The sequence below is a fragment of the Leucopleurus acutus genome (genome assembly GCF_964270905.1).
Source record: "Leucopleurus acutus genome assembly, chromosome: 7".
NCBI classification, from domain to species: Eukaryota; Metazoa; Chordata; class Mammalia; order Artiodactyla; family Delphinidae; genus Leucopleurus; species Leucopleurus acutus.
Genome location: NC_139150.1, coordinates 44,889,130 through 44,902,073, shown reverse-complemented (window position 1 = coordinate 44,902,073; position 12,944 = coordinate 44,889,130). Strand labels below are relative to the sequence as shown.

Genomic DNA, 12,944 nt, shown 5'->3' with positions numbered 1-12,944 from the left:
TTCCGGGACGCGCAGTGCCCGGGAAAGTATGACCCTTTTTCCCCTCACCCCGGGCCCCGCCCCCCGTCCCCCGCCGGAGCGCCCAGCCCACCGCCAACCCCTACCTGGTGCGGTGCGGCCCCCCAGTCTCCCCGCAGGGACTCTGCGCGCTCCGCCCCGTCGTCGCCACCGCCTCTCGGGGGCCGAACGCCCCGGGGCTCCTCCCCCGGCCCCCGGGGCCGCACGGGCGGCTGCAGCAGCGGCGGCTCGCCAGTCTCCAGGCCGCGGGCCTCACGCTCCGCGCCGTCCGGAGCGCCGGTGTCCCCGCCGTCGCGGCGCTTGCTGGGCGAAACCAAAGGCTCAGTCATACCCCCTGCGTCGATTTTACGCTTTCGGGGCAGCTCCGGGACGCCGAGGGGCTGCTCGGGATGCGAGGCCCCCGGCGGCGGGATCCAGAGCGGTGGCCGCGGCGGCTCCTCAGGAAAGTCGCAGAGCAGGAGCCGCTTCCAAGGCACGTGGAACGTCAGGGGCTCGGCCGCACGCCGCTTGGCCATGGGCCCCGAAGGCTCGGGCGGAGCCCGCCAGGCGCGGGAGGCCGAGCGCCGATAGCTGTGGGGGCGGAAGGCGAGGGCGGAGCGCGCAGCGCGCTAGGAAGGGCGAGGACCGAGTCCGGGCGAGGCTGCGGCTGGAAGGTGCAGAGGGCGGAGGGGGCGGGGCGGCCGGTGTGGCCCAGCCCGCGCACGCTGCCCTCGCGACCGCCGAGGTGCGGCCGGACGCTGAGGAGCAACCACGAAGCGGCTGAGATTCGAACCTGCGCACAAATGTGCGCGCGCGCACTCGCACCGGCGAGGCGGAGTCTTTGGTTGGTGGAGGCTCGCGGGGCGAACTCCCGAGCGCCTCTGCGGCCGGAAGTGCGCGCCCCGGGGCGAAGCGGGAAGGCCGCGGCGGGTTTGTTAAAGGCAGAGTGGCGGTGTCCTCGGAGGGCGTGATTTTTCCTTGGGGGCGGGGATAGGGGGGTGCAAATCCCGAGCTTAAAGTGTATATGTTAATATTCCCTTCCTTGAGTCAGTGGCCGACTCGAGTCAGAATTATACAAATTTAATAAATTAGTGTTAACAGGCTTTAGCGCTACGTTAAATGATTACGCAAGACAGACTGCTGAACGGGGGTTGGGGCTGAGGGAAATAGATAAAGCCAACATGCAAAAACAAAACGAGAAAACAAACCAACGAGCGTGTTTTGCAGTGGCTGTTGTGGAAGGTGAAGTAGGCACCACATTCCTTTATCTTTTGAATAAAAATTCACTGATGAAGTTGCAGAGATGCGTCGCTCATCTAAGGGCTAATCCCGGAGCACAGACCTCTTCCGACTGAAACCTAAAATTGTTTGGCTCTTAAATTACGTGGGAAGTGCACAGAATTCCCTGCTTGCTCTGCGCGGTGATCAAAAGTGAGATTCCAAGACCTTTGTTATTTCAAACTTGTGTGTGTTGTCAAAGAAAATGAGGAGACGATAACAACATATAAGGTATTTACCTTATATTTTAATAGTTAATAAAGACAGTAACCAAGTAAAGAAGAAAGTAAGGAAGAAAATTATATATAAGTGCTTTGAAGGGAGAAACTACTATGATCTTCTAGAGGAAAATAGTGCAAGGAAGATAACTGTCCTCTAAATGGTTGGTACTACCTATATATTAATTACCCCATGCCCCTATACCTCAAGGCTGTTGTGAGAAGATAGGGCAACCAGTTGTTTATTAATAAGCACAAATATAATAAGTAGGGTAATAAATAGTAGCTTTTCTGTCTGATCTTTCCATTTCCTCTTGTTTTCCTCTCATCCCCGCGTCCCCCTCCCCTCTGGCAACCACCCGTTTGTTCTGTGTATCTATGACTACTTCTCTTAAGTTTGCTTACTTGTTTTTTAGATTCCACATATAAGTAAAATGATACAATATTTGTCTTTCTCTGACTTACTTCACTTTGCATAATATCCTCTAGGTCCATCCATATTGTTGCAGATGGCAAGATTTCATTCTTTTTCATAGCTGAGTAATTTTCCATTTATTTTATTGATATTGATATTATATATATATGTATGGATATATCACAATTTGTTTATCCATTCACTGATGATGGACATGTAGGTTGCTTTCAGTTTGGGGCTATTACAGATAAAGCTGCTGAGAACATTTGTATGGACATAGGCTTTTTTTCTCTTGGGTGAATGAATACCTAGGAGTGGAAAGGCTGGATCACATAGTAAGTGTGTATTTAACTTATTAGCAAACTGCCAAACTGGTTTCCAAAGTGGTTATACCATTCTACATTGCCACGAGCAGTGTATGACAGTTCTAGCTCCTACACATTCTCTCCAACAGTTGGTTTAGTCAGACTTTAATGTTAGTCTTTCTAAATAAGTATCTCATGTATCCCATTGTAGTTTATCCTTTTGCATTCCCCTAATGACTAATGATGTTGAGCATCTTCTAAGTGCTTACTTGCTATCTGTATATTGTCTTCACATTTTGACCAATTTTATTTTTGCCCTATTTTATTTTATTTTTGCCCAATTTTAAAATTGGGTCATTTGCTTTCTTATTTTTCTTATTTCATATTTTTATGCATGTAATCATATTTCATTCATTTGTATTAAGTATAGCATTCCATCATATGAATCCACTTCATTGTTGATAAACGTTTCAGTTTTTTCAGATTTTTGCAGTTACAAATAGTGTGCTATGAGCATGCTTGTTCATAATTTCTAAGGCACATGTGCAAGAATGTCTCTACGGAGTGGAATTACTGAGTTGTAGAATATGTTTAACTTCACCTGGACTAGGTAGTGCCAAAGCTTCTCAAAGTGCTTTTTACCAGTTTATCATTCTAGTAGAGGACAAGAGATGCCTTTTTGTCACATCCTCACCAGTAAACTGAGTATGGTCTTACCGGAGCAGTGTGATATGGTATCTCATTGTGGCCTCAAGTTTGTATTTCCCCAGTGAAATTGGACATCTTTTTATATCGTTTATGGACCATTCCTGGAGCAATAATCCTGGCTCTTTACTCTGCATGGTGTCTTGTTGAACAAGTTCTAAACTTAAATGTGGTTTAAATTATGTCTTTTGTCTAGTTTTTGCTTCTTTTTTGTCTTGTTTAAGGCATTGGCCCTTTCACCACCACCTCTGCCTCAAGACCACCCTGCCTAATCCCAGTCTCTGCTTGGCCCAACTTGGATCTCTAGCTTTTTGTAAAAGGATTGTTAAATTCTTTGCCCTTTAAAAAAATTGGTTTAGTTGTTTTTTTTTTCTGATTTGGAAGAGCTTCTTTTATATTCTAGAAAGCAATGTTCTTATGGGTAGTAGGTGTTGTAAATATTATAAATATTTCCTCCCAATTTGTGTCTTGTGTTTTTACTCTCTGTGATACCTTAATTTTAATGTAGTCAAGTTTATCAATGTTTTCTTTTCTGGTTTACACATATTACATCTTGTTTAAGAAGTCCTTTCCTGTCCCAGTTCTATACATTTTATGGTTTTATATTTTTGCTTCCACATTTAAATCTTTCATCCATGTGTAATTGATTTGTGTGTTTTTATGGTGTGAAAAAAGACTCAAGTTCATTCTCCTTCCCTGTATGGAATAACTAGTTTTCTAACACCATATATTGAATAGTTGTCCTTTTTATCACTGTTATGCAGTACCTGCTTTGTCACAAGTCAAGTTTTCATAAATACACACAACTTTGGGGGAGCTCTCTATTCAGTTAGATTGGTCTATTTGCTATCCTGGGCCAATTCAACAGTGTCTTAATTACCATAGCTTTGTAATAAATCCTTGATATCTTTAGAGCAATCCTCCACATCTTGTTCTTCAGGAATATCTTGACTCTACTAGGCCCTTTGCTCTTCCATGTACAGTCATCTTGTAGCATTACATTACCCTTTGGAATCATAATTGCATTGAAACTATAGATCAATTTGGAGAGAACTGTCATCTTTACAATATGGAGCCCATTTCCTTCTCAATGATACTTTATAGCCTCAAATTATTTAGGTCTTTTAAAAAGTTTTATAATTCTCACTGCAAGGAGCTTATGTATCTTTTGTTAGGTTTATTCCTATGCACTTTATAGTTTTTGTAAATAGTTTTTCCCCCCACACCATACCTTTTTTTTTCTCCAACATTTTGAGTTATTACTCAGTTGTTACTCCCGCGCTGTCTTTAAAAAATTAGTTTACTCCAAGTTTTATATAGTACCAGATTCATTGCTTCAAGGAATTTATCCATTTCATTCCAGCTGTCAAATTTGTTGGTGTAATATTTTCTATTTTCTGTTACCTTGATTTCTACTTAATTGGGGTTTACTTTGTTCTTCGTTCTCTAGGTTCTTTTGATTTAACCTCTAGCGTCATTGATTTTAGCCTTTCTTCTTTTCTAATATAAACATTTAAAGCTATAAATTTCTCTGTAGCACTTCTTTATCTGCAGCTGCCCAAATTTTGCTGTTACATTTTCATTATCTTTCAGTTTGAAATACTTTCTAATTTCCCTTATTTCTTTTTTGACCTATGGATTATTTCAATGTGTTAATTTTTCAAATATCTGAGATTTCCCTAAATATCTTTTTCTTACTGATTTCTAGTTTAATTTCATTCCTTTAATTCATACTGTGTGTAATTTTAATCCTTTTAAATTTATTGAGATTTTATGACCCAGTATATGAATTATCATGGTGCATGTACCATGTGCTCCTGAAAAGTATATTCTGCATGTATTGGGCACAGTGCTGTCACGTAAGTAAATGTCACAGGTAAAGGTGATTGATAATGTTTTTTAGATCTTATATGTCTTTATTGATTTTTTTTTTTGTCTAATAGTTCTATTAGTTGCCAAGAAAGGAGTGTTAAAAATCTCCATCTATGATGGTGATTTTTTTGTTTCTCCCTTAAGTTCCATCAATTTTTGTCTATGTATTTTGAAGCTCTGTTATTAGGTACACACATATTATGATTGTCATGTCTCTGATGTACATCCATCTTTCTCTCTGATAATGCTCTTTGTTTTGAAGTCTTAATTTGAGATTAGTATAGTTGTTCCAGCCCTCCTATGCTTACCATTTACATAGTATATCTTTTTTTTCCATCCATTTACTTTCAGCTTGTCTGTATCTTTACATTTAACCTATCTCTTGCAGACAACTTACATAGCTGGATCTTGCTTTTCTGGCATTCTGACAATTTCTGAATTTTAATTGGAATGTTTGTTTAGTCCTTTAACATTTGATATAAATTATTGATATGTCTATATTTAGGTCTGCTGTTGTACTATTTTGTTTGTTCCCTTTCTTTTCTGGCTCTGTACCTCCTTTCCTGACTTCTTTTTTTTTTTTAATATTTATTTATTTATTTGGTAGCACCAGATCTTAGTTGTGGCACGCAGGATCTTTAGTTGCAGCATGTGGGCTCTCTTAGTTGCAGCATGTGGGATCTATTTCCCTTACCAGGGATTGAACTCAGGCCCCCAGCATTGGGAATGCAGAGTCTTAACCACTGGACCACCAGAGAAGTCCCTTTCCTTACTTCTTTTGGATTAACTGAATATTGTTTTGAATTTCATTTTAATTCTTAACATTTAACTACATCTCTTTGCATTAATTTTTAGAGATTGCACTAAGGATTGCAGTATACATCTTTAACTTTTTAGTCTATATGAAGTTAACACAGTACCACTTCATATAAAGCAGAAATCTTGAAACCCTTCTTTCTCACCCCTGCCCTGTCCCAGAAGCACTTTTATACTGACCCAGTAGGATATTCTACCTATCCTATAATTTTGTTAGAAGCACTCTGACTTCCTTCCCCAATACGTCTTGTGGAAAATAACCCAGAACTCATCATTAGTAACAACAAAGCAACAAAGAAGTTTTCTTAATATCTTCTTGGTAAAGAAGACTCTCATGAATTTATTCTGCTTATCTTTAAACTCGCCTGTTTCAGACTGATTGAATGAAGCCTCAGAGCAGTTTAGGGTAGGGGAGTGGTTTAAAAATTTTTAGCAACTATATATTTGCCAGACCTTTTACATATCTCATTTAATCTTAAAAACTGCAGCAGATGCTATTACCAATTTAACAGATAAACCTCACCCCTGAGCATCAGATCCCTGTCAACTTTTCAATGCGTCCAGACTTGACCACTGTATTTAAAATTGCAACTCACTCAGCACTACCCATGTTAAGATTCCCCTTGCCTTTTTTTCCCCCACAGCACTTTACACCTTCCAATATATTATATAATTCACTTATTTGTTATTCTTATTATCTCCCTCTCTAGAAAGTAACCTCCTTGAGGGTAGGGTTCTTTGTGTTTTTTTCACTGATATATTCAAGCACTTAGAACAGCGCCTGGCATGTATTAGTAGCTGTTTACATATTGTTGAATGAATGACTATTCTTCATTTTACCTGGGTGTTTCACAGGCGTCTCATACTCCATCCTCCAGTATTCCCTATGAGCCACCATTCATCCAACCAGGTACTCATATCAGAAATACTCCTGTGCCCCTTCACAATCTTATGTTCACTCATTAATTTATTCTTTGAACAAATATTTTGAGCATCTACTATGACTGGGCAAAATTCTAGACACTAGAGTTTCAACAATAAACAAAGCTAAAATCCCTATCCCTTGACTCTCCCACCAAAGCTTTGTATTGGGGGAATTAGACAATAAACAAGTACATCTGTCAAATGCTGAGGAAAAAAATAAAGCAGAGTAAGAAGGATAGGGAGGGTTTATATAAGGTGAGCAAGAAGGATCTCTCTGATAAGGAGACTTAAGCAGAGACCTGAGGAAAATGAAGGGACAAGTTGTATATATATATGGGGAGTGACTGTAGGCAGAGGCAATGGCAAATACAAACGTCCTAGAGCAAGAGCATACCTGGCATGAGCTTGGGACAGCAAAAAAGCCAGTGTGGCCTTTTTTCTCTCAGTGTTTTGTTTTGCATAGTTGCTATATCTGCTGTTAATCCTATACATTTTTTCATCCCAGACAATGTACCTTTCAACTCTAGAAGCTCAATGTGGGTTTTATATATGTCTCTACATAACTTTTTGAACATATGGAATACAGTTATGCTATTTTATTATTTTTTTAAAAAAATATTTATTTATTTGGCTGCACCAGGTCTTAGTTGTGGCATGTGGGGTCTTTAGTTGTGGCATGGGAGATCTCTAGTTATGGCCTGTGGGATCTAGTTCCCTGACCAGGGATTGAACCCGGACCCCTTGCATGGGTGCACGGAGTCTTAGCCCACTGGACGACCAGGGAAGTCCCCAGTTATGCTATTTTAATGTTCTCTGCTAATTGTTGGTTCTGGGTTGGTTTCAGTTGATTGATTTTTCTCCTCTTTATGGGTGGTGTTTTCTTCTTTCTCTGCACACATGGTAATTTTTGATTGGATACCAGATATTATGAGTTTTATTTTGTTGGGTGCTTTTTTTTCCTCTGGCTTGGGTATGTAGTTATCTCACACAGATGCACTGATCAGTACTCTACAGATTACTCCAGGGGCACTGTCCTCAGATCTCCAGTGTTCTCTCTGTGTGCAACTCTTTCCTCTCAGGAACTCTGTCCTACACAAGGTAACAACAGCTCACTGCCGGTGGAATCTGAAGCCTGTGATGCTGTGCGATAACAAAAACAAGACGCAAACCCAACTCAAGTTCTTCTAAGATTGACTCAACCTCCCATGCCTGCCTGAGAGGCATAAATTTACACCAAGGCACAAATACTCTTTACCTCAGGTTCTGTTTTTTTCTACACAGTAAGTGGAATTCAATATTATGAGACTCAGGGAAAAAAAAAAAAAAAGCCCTAGTCAGCCGATGAAGCAATTAATGGAACTAGACTCAGAGTTGACCCAGATATTGGGATTATCAGTTAGGAACTAAAATATCTATAATATATTAAAGAATACAGTAAAAAAGGTGGACAACATGCACTGATACACAGGGAATTTCAGCAGAGATGAAAACTACAAAAAAGAGATAAATGGAAATGCTAGAAATAAAAAACATAATATCAGAGATAAAATTTCTTTCAACAGTTTCATTAGTAGAATGGACAAAGATGAGGAAAGACTCAAGGAACTTGAAGATAGGTTAAAAGAAACTATTCAGTTTGAAACACACGGAAAATTTTTTTTTAAAAAAGTGTAAAAAACAAAACAAAAACTAAGAAACCACCAAAAACAGAGCATCCAGGAGTTGTGGGACAATGACAAGACAATCTGATGTACATGTAATAGAAGCCCCAGAAGCAAGAAGCAAGAGACAGCAGGGCAGAAGAAATATTTGAAGAGATAACGGCAAAGAACATTACAGAAATAGTAACAAAATATCAAACCACAGATCCAACAAATGGGGTCCAATGGGCTGCTGCTGGTCAGCCTCAGTGCCAGCTACGTAAAACCAAAAGCAGATGTGGTCAGTCTTCAGAGGCCAGAACTCAGAACAGTCCTCATGACTCTGGCCAATCCTCCGCTTAATGAACCTCACTACGTTTTTACTAACTTTTGGGTCTGGTCTGCCAGGTGAGAGCCTACAGACTGGCAGATTAAAGACACCTCTCTTTGTCCCTTAAACTTACGCAAATTGCTCAGCCTCCCTCGTAGTTAAAAGAATAAATATTAAAATTAGATACTTATATTGACAAAATATGGAAAGCTTAGCAATATCTAGTACTGGCCAGGAATGGATGCAAAGTTATTCTCAAACGCTGGATGGAATGTAAATTGGTAGTCTTCTTGAAAGGCAACTTGACTGAAAGTGCACATACACACCCAATGATCCCACTTCTAAACAGCTACTGAAGAGAAATAAACATATATATGAGGCATGTACTACTAGCATGTTTGTGAAAATGAGGGTAACCCTCCATTAAATTTTACTTGTGCCCTCTGTCCCATTACCTACCATTATATTTCTTTACACTTCCCACCAAGCTTTTGGAATCTATACTTATACCTGTCATCTTTGATTTTTTTCCCTAAGATTGCACTGAAACTTTTTTCAAAGGGTCACCATAAATATTAAAGGTAATGTCCTGTTACCAATCTTCATCTTTTTCTATCACTGTACAACAGTCAACACAGATTGAAATCACATTTACTTGTCCACCATATGCTTTCACATATTCACATACAGGCATACCTCAGAGACATTGCAGACTTGGTTCCAGACCATTGCAATAAAGCTAATATCGCAATAAAGTGAGTCACACAAATATTCTGGTTTCCCAGGACATCTGAAAGTTATGTTTATACTGTCGTTTATTAAGTGTGCAGTAGCATTATGTCTTTAAAAAATGTACATACCTTAATTTAAAAATGCCATCATCATCTGAACCTTCAGCAAGTCATAATCTCTTTGCAATGGTAACATCAAAGATCACTGTTCACAGATGACCACAACAAATACAATAAAGGAAAAGTTTGAAATATTGCAAGAATTACCAAAATGTGACACAAAGACATGAAATGAGCGAATATTGTTGGAAAAATGGTGCCGACAGACTTGCTCAACACAAGGGTTATCACAAACCTTCGATTTGTAAAAAATGCACTATTTGCAAAGCACAATAAAATGAGGTACGCCTGTATAATATTTCACAGATAGCACAAACGATCTCATAAAAACCCACTGAAATAGGTGGTATCAATCCTGTCTTATAGATGAGGAAATAAACTCGGAGCACCTTGCCCAAGATCACAAATAATAATTCAGGAAAAGTATCTAAGTGCAAGTTAAGTGCTCATCCTACTAATGGCTGGTCCTGGAATTTTCTTCTACTGGTTCCTTTACAATTCTTGGTTGATTATTTAACAAAACCAAAGACCAAGATTAATTAGTATGAGGCCCAGCATACTCAGAAACCAAGTGATCATATTAGAAGCATATAAAAATAGGCTAATCCAAGGGTTCAAAAGTATTATGTGCTCAATTAAAATTCCCATGTCTATGGTTATGAGTAATTTAGATGGAAACAACCAAGCAAATATTGTTTCATAGCAATTGGCAGACTTTAATATTCAAGAAAAATTAAGTCCATCATACACATTAAAAATATAGGAAATTTCATGCAGACATGAAGCTTCCGATTAAGCCTTTGTGGCAACTTTTAGAATGAGAGTTACATATAAATACAGTGCATTTTACAATTCCCAAACTTCGTAATTTTATACTGTGATTTATACAGCTTCTCTTTATATTTTACATATCCCATCTTGCTCACTTGATTAATATACCCTAGTCTGCATTGCTTCAGATTATGTAAATTTAATAAAAAACAACAACAAAAGCAAGCACAGTGACCTATCTCCTCCCACTTGATGAAAATGAATGAAAACATTTGTGTATAGAGTTATTTAAGAAAAATGTTTTAAACTTTAAGGCTTACACACTTTAGTAGCTATTTATACACATAAGAAATACAAAATTAAATCCTCCAGTGACACCTCTATTATTGATTGATACCACAATTTTCAAGTTTAGAATATATTAACTACAAAAGCTATAAGAAAAAGAGTGATGCAAATTTGTGAAGTACGTTTAAAAAACAGTATTCATAATATGAGGGAGAAATTAGAAACAAATGAAATGATTTCAGAATTAACTAAAATATAAGCTATAATTTAGAAATATAAGTAACATTATTAAAGAATAAAACCTGATAGCAAAAATTTTAAGTAATAATGCCAACCCATTGGTGTCAACGTGTTTTTCCCTCTGAGAAAACCAAGATTGTTTGTTTTGATACAAGTTGTAAAAAAGTGAATATTAATCAGTGAATAAAAAGCATTTCTAAATTACAAACAGCATGATTCCTTTCCTTTCAATGGCTTTTTTAAAATACTTATGCTCCTTTTAAGTTTCTTTCTTTAAAAGAAAATAATAAATTTGGGGGCTTTTTCCCCTTGCAATTAATTTCAAGTTCATCCATGTGGTAGGTAAGGAGAATTCCCACTAAGTGAATATCTGCCAAGTACTGAGGAACACAAAAAAGAGAAACAGTTTTTCAGAAATACTCAACAGGTTACATACACGTGTCCGTAACTTGACAAATCAAATTAACTTCACGGAATCCTTCACTGCATCATGGGCATAAAGGCCACAGGAGCTCCTGTAGTGTATGCAGAAAAGGTCCTACTGGTAAGATGCCAAATCGCGTAGTGACTCCCCCGCACCTAACTGACAGTAAAGGTCTAAAGATTTCTAAGTAAGTTTTCCTATGAAAACATGACATTTATGCTACCAGCACATTATTGAGATTAAGTCTATCTAATCCAAATTGCCACAGAGGTCACTTAATATCATCACAATCATCTGTGAAAATATTCAATATTACTTCCTTTTCTCCAAGAAAAGGTTAAATTAGTCATCTCTACTTACCAAGCTACTGGAAAACAGGATAATAAACATTAAAAAAATACAAAGGAAAACTCCCTCCAATAAAGATCCGCTAGAGGTAGAAATTTAAAGCAGCATATATACTGTTTTAGCTACAGCTATCAGGGAACAAAATTGGTATTAATCTGAAATTATATTAATGGCTGCTTCTTACAATATTAAAGACACAGACCATGGGCAGTAATTTATCCCTAAATTTCATAATCAAAATTTCTCCACATTAATACTATCATGACAGTTTTTACTAGTATATAATTGTTTTAACGGAAAAAAAAGTGCTTGCTTTTGTAATTCATGTAACCTAAAGAAAAGACATTATTGTAAACATCTCACTGACAAACTCTGTATTCATTTATAGTTTGAAATCATACATTTCAAATGGGCAGATTTTATTCTTATGTCCCCAGTTTCCGAGCAGTACCTTTAATAAAGGCTTTTGTGCCTCACTTAGAATGTTGAGATCTCATACATTTCAGAGTGATCCATGATGAGTATGCTTTCAAAAAGCGTTCAATTTAGTGTGTCCAAAAGACTTAATTTCTCAGTTATTTAAAATGCATTTTACTGGCCTGTGATCCTATGAATTCAGCACTTCACAAAAATGAAATGTTTGATGCTAACTATAAAGTCAGCTGAGCTAGAAAATAAAATCAAATAATCTGAATGATAAAAGAATAGATGCACATTTTATGTATAGATTCCTTAGGTCCAAAGTAAACAAAATTCCCAATTCCAGATGTTAAAAGTGACAGAGGATCCTTAGACTTTTTAAAAAATAACATGTGCAATGCATACAAAAGAACAAAAAAGGAGATTATTATGGACTTCAATACTATTAGTCATTCATATGGCAGACTTGCAATGGACAGCTTCATGAAGACACTGGAGACAAAGTTTTTTCTACTGAAAGATAATTCTGGGCTTCAAGGAAAATGTATACTTGAAGACATTTCCTCCATTTTTACTTGTGTAGTACAAATATGCATGGCATAGTATGTTTCTGAAAAAGCAATAGACATATTAAGAAAATAGACGCTATTTCTTAATTTTGTTAGGAATAAGAAGGCACCACTGACTTGAGGTTGTGTCCTGTCATTGTGATAGTTGACTTTGAGTTGTTTATTTCAGCATCTGCTATTATTAAACTTTCTTCCTTGTGATACCACTTGAGATTGTGTCCTGTCATTGTAATAGTTGACTTTGAGTTGTTTATTTCAGCATCTGCTATTATTAAACTTTTTTCCTTGTGATACCACTTGAGACCGTTATTGTGGTTTACGGACCACAAACAAGACACATTCATAGTAGTACTTCATCATGGAGAGATCATTCACAGTATATGTTGACAAGACAGATTCTTTTTCCACCTGAAATGCAAACAATAATCATAATGATGATGACAACCATGGTGCTATTTTAAACATATTCTGTATATTAATTCATTTATTACACACAAGTACCCCCTAAGATTGGCACTATTAGTAATCCCAC

The 12,944-nt window shown here is 38.0% G+C and overlaps 2 protein-coding genes across 4 annotated transcripts in view; both read right to left on the bottom strand.

The window, feature by feature from the left end:
- Positions 1-719, bottom strand: part of LOC309964330 (uncharacterized protein C9orf40) — a 62,511-nt gene extending 61,792 nt beyond the window's left edge. For both annotated transcript variants that reach the window (XR_014326342.1, XM_082843257.1), the window contains exon 1: positions 105-719. Coding sequence is in view for 1 of the 2 variants with exons in the window: in XM_082843257.1 (XP_082699383.1) it covers positions 105-533 (429 nt within the window). In the remaining variant the exon portion in view is untranslated. The remainder of the gene's footprint in view (positions 1-104) is intronic.
- Positions 720-9,308: 8,589 nt separating this feature from the next.
- The window catches only part of CARNMT1 (carnosine N-methyltransferase 1), a 40,213-nt gene continuing 36,577 nt past the window's right edge, over positions 9,309-12,944 (bottom strand). For both annotated transcript variants that reach the window (XM_082842180.1, XM_082842181.1), the window contains one exon: positions 9,309-12,820. In XM_082842180.1, coding sequence (XP_082698306.1) covers positions 12,719-12,820 — 102 coding nt within the window. In that variant the 3' untranslated portion in view covers positions 9,309-12,718. The remainder of the gene's footprint in view (positions 12,821-12,944) is intronic.